This window comes from Ranitomeya variabilis, chromosome 1, assembly GCF_051348905.1.
Source record: "Ranitomeya variabilis isolate aRanVar5 chromosome 1, aRanVar5.hap1, whole genome shotgun sequence".
NCBI classification, from domain to species: domain Eukaryota; kingdom Metazoa; phylum Chordata; class Amphibia; order Anura; family Dendrobatidae; genus Ranitomeya; species Ranitomeya variabilis.
In genome coordinates, this window is record NC_135232.1 from 296955998 (window position 1) to 296974980 (window position 18983).

At 44.4% G+C, this 18983-nt stretch overlaps 1 protein-coding gene across 1 annotated transcript in view; it reads right to left on the bottom strand.

Annotated features, from left to right (window-relative positions):
* Positions 1–18983, bottom strand: part of MYO18B (myosin XVIIIB) — a 1084067-nt gene that overhangs the window by 970302 nt on the left and 94782 nt on the right. Inside the window, exon 12 of the mRNA XM_077295498.1 lies at positions 4143–4206. Within this exon, the coding sequence (XP_077151613.1) occupies positions 4143–4206 (64 nt within the window). The remainder of the gene's footprint in view (positions 1–4142; positions 4207–18983) is intronic.

The following is an 18983-nucleotide window of genomic DNA, read 5'->3' on the forward strand; positions in this document are numbered from 1 at the left end:
TTCTCTCTTTCCCATACTTAAAGGGAATCTGTCAGTAGAATCAACCCTCCTAAGCCGTCTATATGGGCAGGTAGGTCATAGGGAGCTGAATGTAATGATACCTTGATATCTGCAATCCGATGTTTTAGTCCAGAAAAATACTTGTTTTTCTTATATGTTAATGAGCTGTTAAGATTTATGGGCCAGATACCGATCTTCTTTAAATGAATCTGCCTCCAGAGCGTATTTTTTATAAAAATGAATTGCAGGGCGGATTCTGCAGCCAGATTTTTTTTTTTCAAGGAAATATTTGCATGTAGCAATCACATTCTCATGAGGAATGTTGGATTAAAGAGACTCTACGTCAAACCAGGGCAATGTGCGGCCCGCGGGCCACATCCAGCCCTCTGGCTGTCTCAGTCCAGCCCGCAAACCAAGACAGCTGAGGAGCTGAAAACAGTGGCCCATGGTCCGCACCGTGCCTGCTCGCTCTCTCCCCTGTCTATATCCACGCTGACTGCATTGGTGGAGGAGGGGCCACTTCCTCCACCAATCAGCGTGTGAAACAGCTGATGCGATTAAGTAATTTCATCACGTCAGCTGTGTACTACGGAGACTCAGCACACCGGAGACACCAAGAGCAGAAGCAGAATGAGGTGAGTATGTGGTTTTTGTTTAGTTATTTTATGTATATCGGATGCTTGGCTGCACATGGGGAGGCTATGGGAGTCTTACTGTGGACATCATGGAGCTATGGGGGTCTTACTGTGAACATGGGGAGGTTATGGGTGTCTTACTGTGGACATGGGGAGGCTGTGTGGGGCTCATATGCTGGACATGGGGAGGATGTGTGGGCCTCATATGCTGGGCATGGGGAGGATGTGTGGGCCTCATATGCTGGGCATGGGGAGGCTGTGTGGGACTCATATGCTGGACATAAGGAGTCTGTGTGGGCCTCATATGCTGGACATGGGGAGGCTGTGTGGGACTCATATGCTGGACATGGGGAGGCTGTGTGGGACTCATATGCTGGACATGGGGAGGCTGCGTGGGCTTCATATGCTGGACATAAGGAGGCTGTGTGGGTCTCATGTACTGGACATGGGGAGGCTGTGTGGGCCTCATATGCTGGACATGGGGAGGCTGTGTGGGCCTCATGTACTGGACATGGGCAGGCTGTACGGGGCACATATGCAGGACATGGGGAGGCTGTGTGGGCCTCATATGCTGGGCATGGGAGGCTGTGTGGGCCTTATATGCTGGACATGGGGAGGCTGTGTGGGCCTCATATGCTGGACATGGGGAGGCTGTGTGGGACTCATATGCTGGACATGGGAAGGCTGTGTGGGCCTCATGCGATATATAGAAGAGGCAGCATTTGGGTTCAAACAGTATATAGGGTAATGTCGGCATACTTAATTCTGCTCAATATTGAGTGATAATCCCAGTTTTTCATGGCAAAATTAGGTCTTATACGCGGGTCGACTTATAGTTGAGTATGTACGGTAAATTAATGTGGAAAATGTCAACACAAATATTTTTTTTTACAAAATTTAGAATCTTTTTAAGACAATAAAATAATTTAAAAAAACTATATATGTTTGGCATGTCCATAATTGTACTGACATGGAGAATCAAGTCAACAGGAAATTTTTACTGTAAAATGAACAGTATAAAAATAAAATCCACAAGTGCATTGCATTTTTTTCACCATTTCATTGCACTTGGAATTTTATTGCCATTTTCCCTTACACTACATGAATATGAATAATGTAATTCAAACCTAAATCTTGTTCCTCAAAAAAAAGCCATCATATGTCTATGTCAGTACAAGAATAAAAAAAATCTTATGGCTTGTTACAATTGGAAAGGAAAAAATGAGAATGCAAAAAAGAAAATTGACTGAGGAGGGAAGTGGTTAAAAGTTAAGGTTTGATAAAAACAAAACAAAAAAAATCACAGCTAGCACAATATGACATTATACATAGTACTGATAATTACACCACACTCTGTAAAACCACAACCTTCTAATGTGGTATAATTTTATTTAGTGACGATCACATAGGCACCCGCGATCAATACAAATTGGCAATTCAAATTAGGAATGAATCCAGTAACGCAACTTGAAATTTGTGAGACGAAATATTTAATTTCTGGACAGTGCCTCAAACTAAAATGGGTCTTTAATTGTATTGAAGTTCTCATATGTGACAGAGACCTTTTGGGCCACCTTAAGCTCCAGGGTCTGGAGTCTGGAGTCTGAGCCTGAGTCTGCTTTAAAACAGGATTTGCATCAGCATTTCTACCTGACAGATATTTGAAGAGCAGTTCCAGCTATTTAGTGCTTTGTCATGTGAGATGATCACGCACAGAAATAATTCTGAGTGACTAGGAAAGTCAAGAAGGAAATTTTTTTTGCTAGAGCTGCTCTAGGCAGTTGAGCTGTCTTTCATGCTACATTTACTAACAACCTTTCACTTGAATCATTTCACACATTAACAGGTTTTATTGCTTATCCTTTGCCTATAGCACCTATAAATTCCTCATTGGAAGAGTTTAAGGCAGCAACACAGAGCAAGATTGATTCAGTATTATGAGTTCCGTGTTTGACATACATTGCAACATTTAATAATGCACAGCATCTACCCTGGAAATTTAGAATTTTCACCCATTGTAGTCAGGTAATATAAAATAAACCAATCCTTCGTAAAAGCAGATCCAAGTACGTTATCTATAGGCTTCAAGTTCCCGAGGAAGTACTAAATATAAAATGAAGCAACTTGCACATAAACAGTAAAAACAAAATATTCAAATTTTTACTGTCACATCTCCACCAGGACTTGCTCCTCCTTTCTTCTGTTGCTTATTCATTCTGCTGGCAACGCTGGTGATAGAAGAGACAATAGAACCAGAAGCCCTGGACAGCGCAGGCTCTGTCCAGGCATTTAGATTTGGGTGGCACTGACGTCTGACAGTATAGGTGTGTGTGATGTGCAGCTGAAGTTATCAGCTCCCTTTTCCAGCCATTTGGAAACCACCACACCCTACTTAGGCTATGTGTACACACTGCGGATTTTGCTGCTGATCCGCACTGGATTGGCCGCTGCGGATTCGCCGCAGTTTTCCATGCGTTGTACAGTATCATGTAAACCTATGAAAAACAAAATCCGCAGTGCACATGCTGAGGAAAAAAACATGCGTAAATGCGTTGTTTCTTCCGCAGCATGTCAATTCTAGGCAGATATTATATTGTGCTTCTCACGTTCAGTCTTGCTTAATTAGCTCCTTGTTGTTATCATTGTTTTTTGTTTGTCCGCAGGTGGAATCAGCACAAAAAACGCGGAAAAAACGCGGTAAATCAGTGGCAATTCCGCAGTAAATCCGCAGTGTGGATTTACCAAAATCAGTGCAGAAAAATCCGCACACCTTTCCGCAACGTGTGCACATACCCTTAAGCTTCCAGCTTACTGCTGGAAGCTGGCAGATATTATATTGTGCTTCTAACGTTCAGTCTTGCTTAATTAGCTCCTTGTTGTTATCATTGTTTTTTGTTTTTACCTCAGATTGTGTTTCTGACTGGTCTTATGGATTCTAATGTTGTACTTTTCCTGCATTCGTGATTCTGACACTGCTATCTGACCACTCCTGCCAACCTGCACCACCAAACACCAGCTTATTCCACGACTACAGCCCAGGGGCCCCTATTTCAGTTGAGATCCCGGTACAGGATTTAAAGGGTTAATGCCAGGGAAACCCCTGGGATCTGGTAAACGGAATGGCTTACACTAAGCTTGTCCATGGTAGCCATTTTAGAACTGCCAGGCAACCACTGACACAACGTCTTTAGGCTTGCTATGATGATGAATCAGTGAATAGTATTAACATAGTTTGGTGGACTGATTCTGATCAATGTTTTGGAAGAATATATCTGTCTTCTTGAAACTCTCTGTACCTGGGCGGCTCAATAAGAAATATAATCAGATGATATAAATAATACTAAATAGTGTGTATTCACTATGTGCAGTATATCTAGTATCCTTGCACAGGAATATCTGTTAGTTGATTGATAGATTGAACCTTCACATATGGTTTGCCCATAGAAAAAACCTTGCTCCAGTTAAACCAGTGACTGTATATTTTCATTACAATAAATATCTTCCTACCTTCACACATGGCTTAATTCCAAAGAAGTGGCAGTCTACCATCTGGTGCAGGTTCACTTCTGACCTGGGCACAGTTAAGAAAGGTTACAATTACTATGTGCATTGACTAGAAAGAAATGTAGCTCCTGAGTTAATATTTATAAAGTAATTTTTACTTTGTGACTTGTAATAGTACACATTAGCAAATAGGTAAAAATGAAGATCTATGATCAATGTTGCTCATACTGCATAGAGGAGTGCTTGCAAGTTGCAACTCCTTCACCTTCACATAATCAAGTAAAAAAGATTTTAAAAGAAATTATGTGTGTGTGTGTGTGTGTGTGTGGACACACACACACACACACACACACACACACACAGTCATGGCCGAAAGTGTTGGTACCCTTGAAATTGTTCCAGAAAATTAAGTATTTCTCCCCCAAAATTATTGCAATCACATGTTTTGTTATACACATGTTTATTTTGTTTGCGTGTATTGGAACAACCCAAAAAAAAACAGATAAAAAAGACAAATTGGACATAATTTCACACAAAACCCTAAAAATGGGCCAGGCAAAATTGTTGGCACCCTAAACTTAATATTTGGTTGCACTGTATAGTGATCCCACATGATGCTCCATACTGTATAACAGCCACACATGATGCTCCATACTGTATGATGGCCACACATGATGCTCAATACTGTATTGAGTGACCCTGCAGTCACTTCCTATAACTATCAACAAGCTCCTTACACCTCTCAAAAAGAAATTTGGACCAGTCTTCTGTTGCAAACTGCTCAAGGTCTCTCACATTTGAACCCCTTAAAGACCAGGGGTATTTCAGTCTCTGAATTTCCATTTTTTGCTCACCTTCTTCCCAAAGCCATAACTTTTTTATTTTCTGTCAGTATGGCTGTGTGCAGGGCCGTATTTGCCACTAGGCACTTGAGGGCACGTGCTTAGGGCGGGGACAATGCAGGGGGCGGCACCTGAGCAAGGTTTTTTTTTGTTTGGTTTTTTTAATAAGCCATGCATAAGGGGGGAATATGAGCCATGCATAAGGGGGGAATATGAGCCATGCATACAGGAGGGGGAATATGAGCCATGCATACAGGGGGGATATGAGCCATGCATACAGGGGGGATATGAGCCATGCATAAAGGGGGGGAATATGATCCATGCATACAGAGGGGGAATATGAGCCATGCATAAGGGGGGAATATGAGCCATGCATACAGGGGGGAATATGAGCCATGCATAAGGGGGGGAATATGAGCCATGCATAAGGGCGGGAATATGAGCCATGCATAAAGGAGGGGAATATGAGCCATGCATAAAGGAGGGGGGGAATATGAGCCATGCATACAGGGGGAATATGAGCCATGCATACAGGGGGGAATATGAGCCATGCATACAGGAGGGGGAATATGAGCCATGCATACAGGGGGAATATGAGCCATGCATACAGGAGGGGAATATAAGCCATGCATACAGGGGGGGAATATGAGCCATGCATACAGGGAGGAATATGAGCCATGCATAAGGGGGGGAATATGAGCCATGCATAAGGGTGGGAATATGAGCCATGCATAAAGGGGGAATTTGAGCCATGCATACAGGAGGGGGGTGGAATATGAGCCATTCATACAGGGGGGGAATATGAGCCATGCATACAGGGGGAATATGAGCCATGCATACAGGGGGGGAATATGAGCCATGCATACAGGGGGGAATATGAGCCATGCATACATGGGGGGAATATGAGCCATGCATACAGGGGGGGAATATGAGCCATGCATACAGGGGGAATATGAGCCATGCATACAGGGGGGGAATATGAGCCATGCATACAGGGGGGAATATGAGCCATGCATACATGGGGGAAATATGAGCCATGCATACAGGAGGGGGAATATGAGCCATGCATACAGGGGGGAATATGAGCCATGCATACAGGGGGGGAATATAAGCCATGCATACAGGGGGGAATATGAGCCATGCATACAGGGGGGATATGAGCCATGCGTACAGGAGGGGGAATATGAGCCATGCATACAGGAGGGGGGATATGAGCCATGCATATGGGATGGGAGGGAGATGAGCCATGCATACAGGAGGGGGGTCAATATACAGTATTGAGCATCATGTGGGATCATTATACAGTATGGAGAACTGTGTGTGGCCATTATACAGTATTGAGCATCATGTGTGCCCGTTATACAGTATGGTGCATCATGTGTGGCCGATATACAGTATGGAGCATCATGTGTGGCCATTATACAGTATGGAGCATCATGTGTGGCCATTATACAGTATGGAGCATCATGTGGGATCATTATACAGTATGGAGAACTGTGTGTGGCCGTTATACAGTATGGAGCACTATGTGTGGCCATTATACAGTATGGAACATTGTGTGGCCATTATACAGTATGTAGCACTGTGTGGCCATTATACACTATGGAGAATCATGTGTGGCCATTATACAGTATTGAGCATCATGTGTGGCCATTATACAGTATGGAGAACTGTGTGTGGCCATTATACAGTATGGAGCATCATGTGTGGTGGCCGTTATACAGTATTGAGCATCATGTGTGGCCATTATACAGTATGGAGCATCATATGTGGCCATTATAGAGTATGGAGCACTGTGTGGCCATTATACAGTATTGAGCATCATGTGTGGCCATTATACAGTATTGAGCATCATGTGTGGCCATCATACAGTATGGAGCATCATGTGTGGCTGTTATACAGTATGGAGCATCATGTGGGATCACTATACAGTATGGAGCACTGTGTGGCCGTTATACAGTATTGAGCATCATGTGTGGCCATTATACAGTATTGAGCATCATGTGTGGCCATTATACAGTATGGAGCACTGTGTGGCCGTTATACAGTATTGAGCATCATGTGTGGCCATTATACAGTATGGAAATCATGTGTGGCCATTATACAGTATGGAGCATCATGTGTGGCCATTATACAGTATTGAGCATCATATGTGGCCATTATACAGTATGGAGCACTGTGTGGCCATATTTTTTTTGTTTATAATTATTGTATATAAAACAGTGTGATCAGCAGTGCTAAATGGCTGTGGTTGGGACAAGGATATGGGTGTGACTAGTTGTGAAATGGGTGTGGTCAGAGGTGTGGCCTAAAATTTGCCGCAGCACACTACGCGTGCCGCAAACTTTATACCTCCTTCCCTTCTTCAAAAGTTGGGAGGTATGGTACCGCATTTTCCAGATCACGGCAAGTGCCGCAAATCCCATAGGGAATGAATGAGGCCGAATGCAGTGTTGCCATAAGTGATCTGTTACGCGGCAGATGCAGAAAAACTGCCAGATCTGCTGCAAAAGGTGACTTTCACATCAGCGATTCTTGCCAAAGTCACTGCCGATAGTGTCATACTCACCAAAGGGGGAGGCAGCACTAAAAGTGCCTAGGGCAGCAGAAACTCTAAATATGGCCCTGGCTGTGTGAGGGCTTGTATTTGTATGACAAGTTGTATTTTTGAACAACACCATTGGTTTTAACATAACGTGTAATAGAAAACAGGAAAACAATTCCAAGTGCGGTGAAATTGCAAAAAAAAGTGCAATTCCGTTGTTTGGGGTTTTTTTTACTATGTTCACTAAATGCTAAAACTGACCTGCCATTATGATTCTCCAGGTCATTATGAGTTCATAGAAACAAAACATGTGTAGGTTCTTTTTTTATTTAAGTGGTGAAAAAAAATCCAAAATTTGTTTAAAAAAAGGCACCATTTTCCGAGACCTGTAGCGTCTCCATTTTTTGTGATCTGGGGCTGGGTAAGGGCTTATTTTTGCTCGCCGAGATGACATTTTTATTAATACCATTTTGGTGTAGATACGATCTTTTGATCACCTGTTCTTGCATTTTATTGCAATGTAGCAGCGACCAAAGAAATGTAATTCTGCTGTTTTGAATTTTTTACTCATTACGCCGTTTAGTGATCGGGCCTTGCACACAATCAATGCACCCAGTGCCAGAGGCAGCAAAACAAACCCAAAACATCTTTGAACCTCCATCATAATTGATTGTAGGTACTGTGTTCTTTTCTTTGTAGGCCTCATTCCATTTTTGGTAAAGAGTAGAATGATGTACTTTACCAAAAAGCTCTATCTTGGTCTCATCTATCCATAAGACGCTTTACCAGAAGGATTTTGGCTTAGTCACGTACATTTTGTGAAACTGAAATCTAGCTTTTTTATGTCTCTGTGTCAGCAGTGGGGTCCTCCTAGGTCTCTTGCCATAGCGTTTCATTCAAATGTCGACAAATAGTTTGCGCTGACACTTATGCACCCTGATCCTGCAGGACTGCTTGAATTTCTTTGGAACTTGATTGGGGCTGCTTATCCATCATCCTGACAATCCTGCATTGCAACCTTTCATGAATTATTCTATGCCATCCACGTCCAGGGAGATTAGCTACAGTGTTACGAGTTGTAAACTTGTTGATTATGTTGCGCACCATGGTCAAAGAAACATCAAGATCTCTAGAGATGGACTTGAAACCTTGAGATTTTTGATATTTTTCAGCATTTTTGGTTCTCAAGTCTTCAGACTGTTGACGAGACAAGTGATTCAAAAGAAACGCGTCAGTTTTAAATCCCTTGTTCGTCTTTTAATGGATACAGATTAAAGAATTATTGACTTTTATTTACCTTGAATGTGCTGTCTCTTCAATCTTCCCCTTGGTTCATCATTGCTGCACTGCCCCAGATATGGCACCCTTCCGTCCGATCCTCCTGTCTACATTTTAACTAGCATGATCAAGCTCCTTCACCCTTTTTTCTTACATACCTGTTACATGCCATAGGTGAGTTTGAATGAGCATCACATGCTTGAAACAAAATTGTTTACCAACAATTTTGGAAAAGGTGCTAACAATTTACCATTTTACCTGACCCATTTTGAGTGTTTTTTTATGAAATGATGTCCAATATGCCTTTTTTTCCTTGTTTTTTGTGTTCCAAGAAACACAAAGGAAATAAACATATGGATAAAAAAATGTGTAATTGCATTAATTTTCTGGAACAATTTCAAGGGTTCCAACACTTTTGGTCATGACTGTGTGTGTGTATATTATATATATATATATATATATATATATATATATATATATATATATATATATATATATATATATATATATATATATATATATATATATATATATATATATATATATCTGTCATTTATCCTTTTCAGAACAAGTCATGATAACGTATCCCAGAGAGCAACACGTTAATGTTTAGAGTACATTACTATGGTCCGGCGTTCTGCAGACCTGTCACTGTGCAATGATATGCTGAGGCTTCTACACTGTCCCATGGTATTGTGTGATAGAAAGATCCTGCGCTCCCTGGCAGCTTATGTACATTCTTATACTTTTATTTCATCATTTCTAGGTCATAAGGTTTTCATCCCTTTGTGTCCTAGTTATCACATTTCTCATTCTTCAGCAATTTACAGTATGCTTTTGGTTTATATGTGTGACCTTTATTTAGTTTCAATTATATTATTTTTTTTATGGCAGAGACACTGCTTTCATTTTATGGTACATGACAATAACAAGGTTTTATCATTGGAAAAAGATGACACATGAAAAAAGGAAAATAACGGATCAAAATACTCAGACGTGTCGGTTCTATAGATTGTTTACATACTAGCATTTTGTAACTCTTTTTTTGCTAACATAAACTTTTCGTAACAGATTGTAGGATACTATGCAGAAGTCTGTAGAATAGCCAGTACATTAACGGTGACTGGATCTATTAATTTTAACAAACCCAGCAAGAGATCTAACTTCTATTGGGGCAATAAGACTCTTCCCTGACAAATGAGGAAGAGGATGTCGAATTACAACACAATTACATCAGCTTGATCAACACCTGCAGGTTGAAACATAGCAGACATGTTATTGGAAAAATATTTTTTTCCTAGACTTTCCACAACCCAGGTCGACGCTGTCTATTTCTGTAGAAGAGCTGATAGCTATACATTATATGAGTGGATTCCTGGAATAGATTACTGTACTTCCATGGCATAACCAGATGCTATAGGCTACCTATCTTATATTGGGGGTTCTATCACTTACCCACACTGCTCGCAGGGGCCCTGATGTAATTTTGATCCACTACAAGCTGCAATTCCACAGGTAATTTCTCTGAAAATAACCCAAAGACAGCCACCATTTGCCAGAACGGAGGACTTAAGACCCCACTTTGAATGGAATGGCCAGAAATAGCCTAGCGCTGTACTCCACTGTCCCTGTCAGTTCCGTACATTTTCATAACTCTAACAATATCTTTATTTGTATCTAAACCAGGTGGTGTATAGGAGAAGACAAGACCACCATTAGAAATTTCTACATCCTATAAAACAATTCAGGGCTCCCTTGGCATTAGCCCATATGCTCCAGCTTAATGGCCATAGAATTTCTATGTTAAAAAACATAAGACTATGGGATTTATCTAGATTGAGATTGACTAACAAATGTGCATTTCTGACTTGTAAAGCCTTTGTACATTAAAGAGAAGCTGTCAGTAGGATCAACCCTTCTAATCTATATATAGGGGATATAGGTCATAGAAAGTTGAATAAAATGATACCCTCATATCTGCAATCCAATGTTTTATTCCAGAGAAATCCACATTTTCCTCAATATGCAAACGAGCTGTTCAGTGCTATGGGCCGGACATAGATCTTGCTGAGAATCTGCCTCCAGATCTTATTTTAAATGAAAGGAGGAGTTACCAGTGTGAGACATGTAATGACTGATGAACTCCTGATCTACATGTCTCATGCTGGTAACTCTCCCTTTTATTTAAAACCTACTCTGGAAGCAGTTTCCCTATGTGATCAGTGTCACGCCCGTAGATCTTAATGGCTCATTTACATATTAAGAAAAACATGGATTTCTCTGGAATAAGACATCGGATCCCAGATATCAAGATATCGTTTTATTCTGTTAAAAATGACCTACATGCCCATATAGACTGCTTAGGAAGATTGATCCTACTGACAGATTCCCTTTAAAATCTACCGTATTTTCTGGTGTATAAGACGACTGGGCGTATAAGACGACCCCCAACTTTTCCATATAAAATATGGAATTTGGGATATGCCCGCTGTATAAGACGGGGGTCATCTTATACGCCCAGTCATCTTATACGGCGTGTGGTTCCCAGGGTCTGGAGGAGAGGAGACTCTCCTTCAGGCCCTGGGATCCATATTCATGTAAAAAATAAAGAATAAAAATAAAAAATATGGATATACTCACCCCTCCGAGAAGCCTGGCTGTCACCGCTGCAAGTGTCTGCCTCCGTTCCTAAGAATTGCAGAGCTTGAAGGACCTTCGATGACGTCGCGGTCTTGTGATTGGTCCGTGACCGCTCATGTGACCGGTCACCTGACCGTGACGTCATCGAAGGTCCTTCACACTCTGCAATTCTTAGGAATGGAGGCAGACGCTTGCAGCGGTGACAGCCAGGCTTCTCGGAGGGGTGAGTATATCCATATTTTTTATTTTTATTCTTTATTTTTTACATGAATATGGATCCCAGGGCCTGAAGGAGAGTTTCCTCTCCTTCAGACCCTGGGAACATCCAGGATCGCTCCCTGCACACGCCGTGCCCGGCGTATAAGACGACCCCCGACTTTTGGGACAATTTTTAGGGGTTAAAAAGTCGTCTTATACGCCGGAAAATACGGTAAGTATGCTGTGAAAACCCTACCTGCAGAACCCTCCCCCACACGTGGCAACATTACTTTGGCAACCATTTTAAAGAAGGGACAAACATAGCACATACTGAATTGGCTTCCGTGTGGATTCCTTGTGTAAATCGCAGTGCATAGCGGCATGCAGATTAGCCTAATTGAAAAGTGCTAATCGTCTGCCGACGTGCCAGTTTAGCCTGAATATGTATTGCAGAGATTCAGGGTAAAGGCCCTGTCTCACATAGCGAGATCGCTAGCGAGATCGCTGCTGAGTCACAAGTTTTGTGACGCAACAGCGACCTCCATAGCGATCTCGCTATGTGTGACACGTACCAGCGATCAGGCCCCTGCTGCGAGATCGCTGGTCGTGTCGGAATGGCCTGGACCTTTTTTTGGTCGTTGAGGCCCCGCTGACATCGCTGAATCGGTGTGTGTGACACCGATCCAGCGATGTCTTCACTGGTAACCAGGGTAAACATCGGGTTACTAAGCGCAGGGCCGCGCTTAGTAACCCGATGTTTACCCTGGTTACCAAAAAAAACAAACAATACATACTCGCCTTTCGGTGTCCAGGTCCCTTGCCGTCTGCTTCCTGCTCTCACTGACTGCCGGCCGGAAAGTGAGAAGTGAGAGCAGCAGTGACGTCACCGCTGCGCTCTGCTCTCGCTGTACGGCCGGATCTCAGTCAGAGCAGGAAGCAGACGGCAAGGGACCTGGACACCGAAAGGCGAGTATGTAGTGTTTGTTTTTTTTGGTAACCAGGGTAAACATCGGGTTACTAAGCGCGGCCCTGCGCTTAGTAACCCGATGTTTACCCTGGTTACCCGGGTGCTGCAGGGGGACTTCGGCATCGTTGAAGACAGTTTCAGCGATGCCGAAGTCGTTCCCCTGATCGTTGGTCGCTGGAGAGAGCGGTCTGTGTGACAGCTCCCCAGCGACCACACAGCGACTTACCAACGATCACGGCCAGGTCGTATCGCTGGTCGTGATCGTTGGTAAATCGCTATGTGAGACGGGGCCTTTAGGCTCAAATTCCACAGCAAATAAACATTGGCATAAACCAAAGGAAATATCTGACACAAGAACATACCCTGAAGGTACCGTCACACTAAGCGACGCTGCAGCAATACAGACAACGATGCCGATCGCTGCAGCATCGCTGTTTGGTCGCTGGAGAGCTGTCACACAGACCGCTCTCCAGCGACCAACGATGCCGAGGTCCCTGGGTAACCAGGGTAAACATCGGGTTGCTAAGCGCAGGGCCACGCTTAGTAACCCGATGTTTACCCTGGTTACCAGTGTAAAATGTAAAAAAAACAAACAGTACATACTCACCTTCGCGTCCCCCGGCGTCCGCTTCCTGCACTGACTGAGTGCCGGCCCTAACAGCAGAGCGGTGACGTCACCGCTGTGCTGTGCTTTCACTTTATGGCCGGTGCTCAGTCAGTGCAGGAAGCGGAAGGCGGGGGACGCGAAGGTGAGTATGTACTGTTTGTTTTTTTTACATTTTACACTGGTAACCAGGGTAAACATCGGGTTACTAAGCGCGGCCCTGCGCTTAGTAACCCGATATTTACCCTGGTAACCATTGTAAAACATCGCTGGTATCGTTGCTTTTGCTGTCAAACACAACGATACACGCCGATCTGACGACCAAATAAAGTTCTGAACTTTAATCAACGACCAGCGATATCACAGCAGGATCCTGATCGCTGCTGCGTGTCAAACTCAACGATATCGCTAGCCAGGACGCTGCAACGTCACGGATCGCTATTGATATCGTTTAGTGTGACGGTACCTTAAGACATGAGCTATCTTAAAAAGATCATCTTTAACTAGTAAGACATTACAGGGCATTGTGTTCGGTGTAATTTTACAAGCTGAAGGTCATTGTAGCTGTCACTGTATATGCAGATTCATTTTACAATGAATTAAGATAGAAATCAATAATCCAATAATCAGCTTTTTCACTTATGACTTAAATTTACACTTACTCGAGTTATATTTAAGTCAGTAAAATAAAAGCTACAGAGAAATACTGATCTCCGCGATTGCAGTTTCTGCAGATTGCCTGTTGTTTTATAACATGGCATCTACTAAAATCAGTGGGTTCTTTTTGTAAAAGCTTATACAGGGACATCCAAAACTATGAATCCCCTCTATGATGTCTGAGTGCCCCAATAAGACAACATCCTAAAAGGCAACCCTTGTAAGGAAATTGTCAGTGGAGATTGGTATCATATTTCTAGGCTTAGCTCTTCTTCTGAGCACCTGGACACTCAACCATAGACTGTAGTAGGATGATCATCTAGTCTCTGGAGTAAGGAAGAAAGTGGAGGCACTTTACCCTAATGATCAGTCATGAAGATCACAGCAGTTAGTCTTCTGTCAATTGGACATTAATGTTAATTCTTGGCTATATAACCCAATGTCTGTTCTGAGACAACTCCTTCAGTAGTGTAGCTTGTCACAGTTTTGCTTCTTAGGCCGGGGTCACACTTGCATGTGTAATGCGAGAAACTCGAGCATCAATACCCGGCACTGCCACCGGCACTCTGGATCAGAGTGTGCGGCTGCATATATTTCTATGTAGCTGAACGCTCTGGTCCCGAGTGCCGGTGGCAGTGCCGGGTATTGATGCTCGAGTTTCTCGCATTACACACGCAAGTTTGACCCCGGCCTTATACTGGTTTCTTGGAACACCCAAGTTGAAGTTACTGAATACAGATAAAAAAGGTGTTAATTTGGGCAGAGAAAAGGGCAGGAGGCAACCACAAAATAATCAATGTCACTTATGAATTATTGGAATGTGGAGAAAATCAGGATAATATAGTAGAACTAGAGATGGGTCATTTCTAATCAGAAGCTATATGTGGGAAGCTGAGTGATAGAAGTCTATGTGATGCGTGCTGTATGTATGCCCCCCTAACCTGCTTGTGGTAATCAGTTACTGTAGACCCCCTATCTCCATCAAGCTTTATTTCTATTTTTTACTTAACATCATAATACAACATATTAGCGTAGGTTACTTTCTTTTACATAGTTGTCACATATTAATTTATTATATATACATCTACTTTACCATACGGAACATCTACTCTTACCAATACCCAAGCACAACTCCAGAATTCCTCCTTTTTGAGACCCATTCAGCTCAGTACAAAGGTAGCAGCAACCTCAGTGGCATATCCAGGGGGGGCAGCCGGGGCTTGTGCCCCGGGCACAGCCGACAGGGGGGCACCAGCGGGGCCGCCTGATGATGCGGCATTGTGGCGGTCCAAGGCAGGCTCCTCGTCGGCGCCGGCGGCATTCTGCTGCCCACAGTCTGAGATACTCCCGTTCGTTCTCTAAGCCGGCTGTGCTGTCAAATTGACAGCCGGCTCAGAGAAAGTGCTGCTGCTGCGCGTCGCTAGTACCGGGTCGCCGGCTTGCCTTGTTGTGAGATGCCCTTCCCTTCTCAGTTTAATCCAGTGCCCGCCGCCTGCGCCCCTGACAACCGCTGAGAGGCGCTGACCGCCGCTGGCACTTCCGCATCAGGGAAGCACCAGCAGCGGCTGACGTCACTGAGCGTGTGACAGGCTGCTGCTTCGTTCGTTGCGCCGGTGTTCGGGTGTAGTGTTGGAGTTGGATGGACGGTGACGTCGGTCAGTGCTGGTGGTAAGTTCTCCAGACCGCAGCAGCGGGGACCGGGTAATGGAGCTGAAGTCTGAAGACACCGACCGTCCGTCCGAACCTTCAGAATCAGATTTCTGAATGATTAACTTTGAAATGAGCTTGCCTAGCTGCATGCATGATAGGGGGAGGGGGAGGGAGCAGCGGCCAGGGGCAACGGTGCAAATGGGTATGTGTCACTTGTGAGTCTGAGGACCATGAAGCAAAGCCTTAGCTAGGGGGGCAGCTGGATGAAAGACTGAGCCTGGAACATATCATGAAATGGGGGGGATGTGGATGGGGGCAGAAATCAGGACATTAAGGGGGCACAAATCAGGACATTAAGGGGGCACAAATCTGGACAGTATGGGGGCACAAATGAAATCTGGACAGTATGGGGGCACAAATGAAATCTGGACAGTATGGGGGCACAAATGAAATCTGGACAGTATGGGGGCACAAATGAAATCTGGACAGTATGGGGGCACAAATGAAATCTGGACAGTATGGGGGCACAAATGAAATCTGGGGGCACAAATGAAATCTGGACATTATGGGGGCACAAATCAGGACAGTATGGGGGCACAAATCTGGACAGTATGGTGGCACAAATCTGGACAGTATGGGGGCACAAATCTGAACATTATGGGGGCACAAATCTGGACAGTATGGGCAGTGGTGTATCTAGGGGGGGCAGCCGAGGCATATGCCCCGGGCGCAGCCGGCAGGGGGGCGCAGTCAGGCCGCCTAATTTGGTGGTCCGCAGTGTCTCCCCTGGCGGCTGCATTCTGCCGCCCACGGTCTGGGAGTCAGCTGTTCTCTGTGCCGACTGTCAAGCGCCGTCTCCCAAAATGTGCAGAGGTGGAGGGGGGCCCCTGAAGGGTGGCTGTGGCAGGCAGGGAGAAATCCCTGCAGCTCCGCTGCCCAGCGATCTGTCTTCCTGCTTCCTCTCACACAGACGTGCCACTGGATGACGTCATCTCTCAGCGGCCGGCTGTGTCAGAGGAAGGCGATGAGATGCTGTGGCAGAGTGCGAGGAGAGGTGAGAGGTGTGTGTGAGTGTGTGTGTGTCACGCTGCAGGGGTATGTGCAGAGAAGTGAATGGTGTGTGGGGGGGAGGAGAGGGCAATGATGGGGCTAACGGGGAGAGAGCAATGATGGGGATGGTGGGGGAGGAGAGGGCAATGATGGGGCTGACGGGGAGAGAGCAATGATGGGGATGGTGGGGGAGGAGAGGGCAATGATGGGGCTGACAGGGAGAGAGCAATGATGGGGATGGTGGAGGAGGAGAGGGCAATGATGGGGCTGACAGGGAGAGACCAATGATGGGGATGGTGGGGGAGGAGAGGGCAATGATGGGGCTGACAGGGAGAGAGCAATGATGGGGATGGTGGGGGAGGAGAGGGCAATGATGGGGCTGATGAGGAGAGAGCAATGATGGGGATGGTGGAGGAGAGGGCAATGATGGGGCTGACAGGGAGAGAGCAATGATGGGGATGGTGGGGGAGGAGAGGGCAATGATGGGGCTGACGGGGAGAGAGCAATGATGGGGATGGTGGGGGAGGAGAGGGCAATGATGGGGCTGACGGGGGGCATATGTCCTTGGGGGGCGCCAAAATGAATTCTTGCCCCGGGTGCCAGAAACCCTAGATACACCTCTGAGCAACCTGATACTCTTGTCTTTCTTACTAGACATTACTTAATGGTTATTTGCAAGGTAGTAAGTTATCTCCTGTCCTGTTGGGTATTCCCTGGACAATAAGTAATCCTCTATCCTATAGACAGCAGGTACCACAAATCACCAGGGTCTTATCACTGGGACCACCCGCAATCTTGAGAAACCAGAACCCAGTGTTTGCAGCCCTGTCTTGATTGGAACAGAGGTGAGCATGCTTGATTTTTACTACAATCATTGTCTATGGACTGCCAGAAATAGCCAAGCTCTCTACTCGCTTTCTTAGGTAGGACTATAGTCAATGAATGGAGCAGTTAACCATGGCTACCTTTGCACTAATCAATACAGCGCTGCTATTCAAGTGCCAGCTGCAAAAACACACAAAAAATATTATATTTATATGAATTTGGGAGCATAGTTAGGTGAAGTAGGGGGCATGTGCACTTTGTGCAATGCACAAAAGTCACTTTGCATTGGTCACAGGACTTAGATACAGTGCTGAGACTGTATCCCTAGGAGAAAGTTGGCCCTTAAAAGGAATCTGTCAGCAGCAGGCTTTTGCTATGTAATATGATGGCAGCATATGATAAGGGCTAAGACACTGATTTCAGCGATATCTCACTTATTAGGCTATGTGCACACGATGCGAATTTAGTGCAGATCTGCAGCGTTTTTTCCATGCAGAAACGCTGCAGATCCGCAAAGTGATTTACAGTACAATGTAAATCAATAGGAAAAAAAAAGCTGTACTAATGGTGCGGAAAATTCCGCATGAAAAACGCTGCGGATCAAAAGAAGTAGCATGTCACTTCTTTTGTGCGGATCTGCAGCGTTTCTGCACCCTTCCATTATAGAAATCCACAGGGGTAAAAAACGCACAAAATCCGCAACAGAAATGCACAAAATCCTCATAAAAACGCGTCAAATCTGCACCTGCGTTTTCTGCCAGGAGATGCGGATTTTGAGCAGAAAATTCTGCACCCCAATCTACAACGTGTGCACATAGCCTTAGACTGTGTGCTGTTGTTTCCATATCGTGAATATTTTATCACCAGGACATTATCACTGTCCAGACTAGCAATTTATCTGACTCCACCCCTTCCTTTGATAAGCTGCTCATTGTCAATAGACAATTTACATAGAGAGCCTGGTGGGGGCGGGGCTAGCTTTCTCAGCTCTGCTGCATTGTTAAATCTAAAAACTCTGATTGTGCCACAATGGCTGCACCCAGAAATATAAGTGATACATCGCTGGAATCAGGGTATCTTTTTCTACTTTATGCCACTTTCAGATGAGGTAGCAAAAATCTGATGACAGGTTCCGTGTAAACTTTGATCCATGTTTTTACTGTATGTCATATTACACAGCACATGCCTATAGAGTCCGCAGAATCAAGTGAGTCTTGTGTTAATCGTGCAATGTCACAACTAAGGACAAGGAGATTCTCTGTTTACCCATTTACTATGCATCAGCCTCCTCCTGATTACCATTAGACTTTGTCTTGACACGGGACATTAATCAGGCTATTCCCAGGCTGTGAAAATCCCATCGCCTGAACTATGTATCAAATCCTTTACAGGCAATGTCAATATAACATGAAGCCGATAACCGATGGCTGGAAGCTTTTACTAAAAATCTCTAGGGTTCCATCAGTGCCAACTGAAAAGACGCTGTTGGCTATAGAAAAAAAAACAGGATGAGCCGAGGTTTTATCAAGAGCAATTTAAAAATGCAGAAGTTAATGCATGGTTAACGAAGCATTAATTACATTCCAAA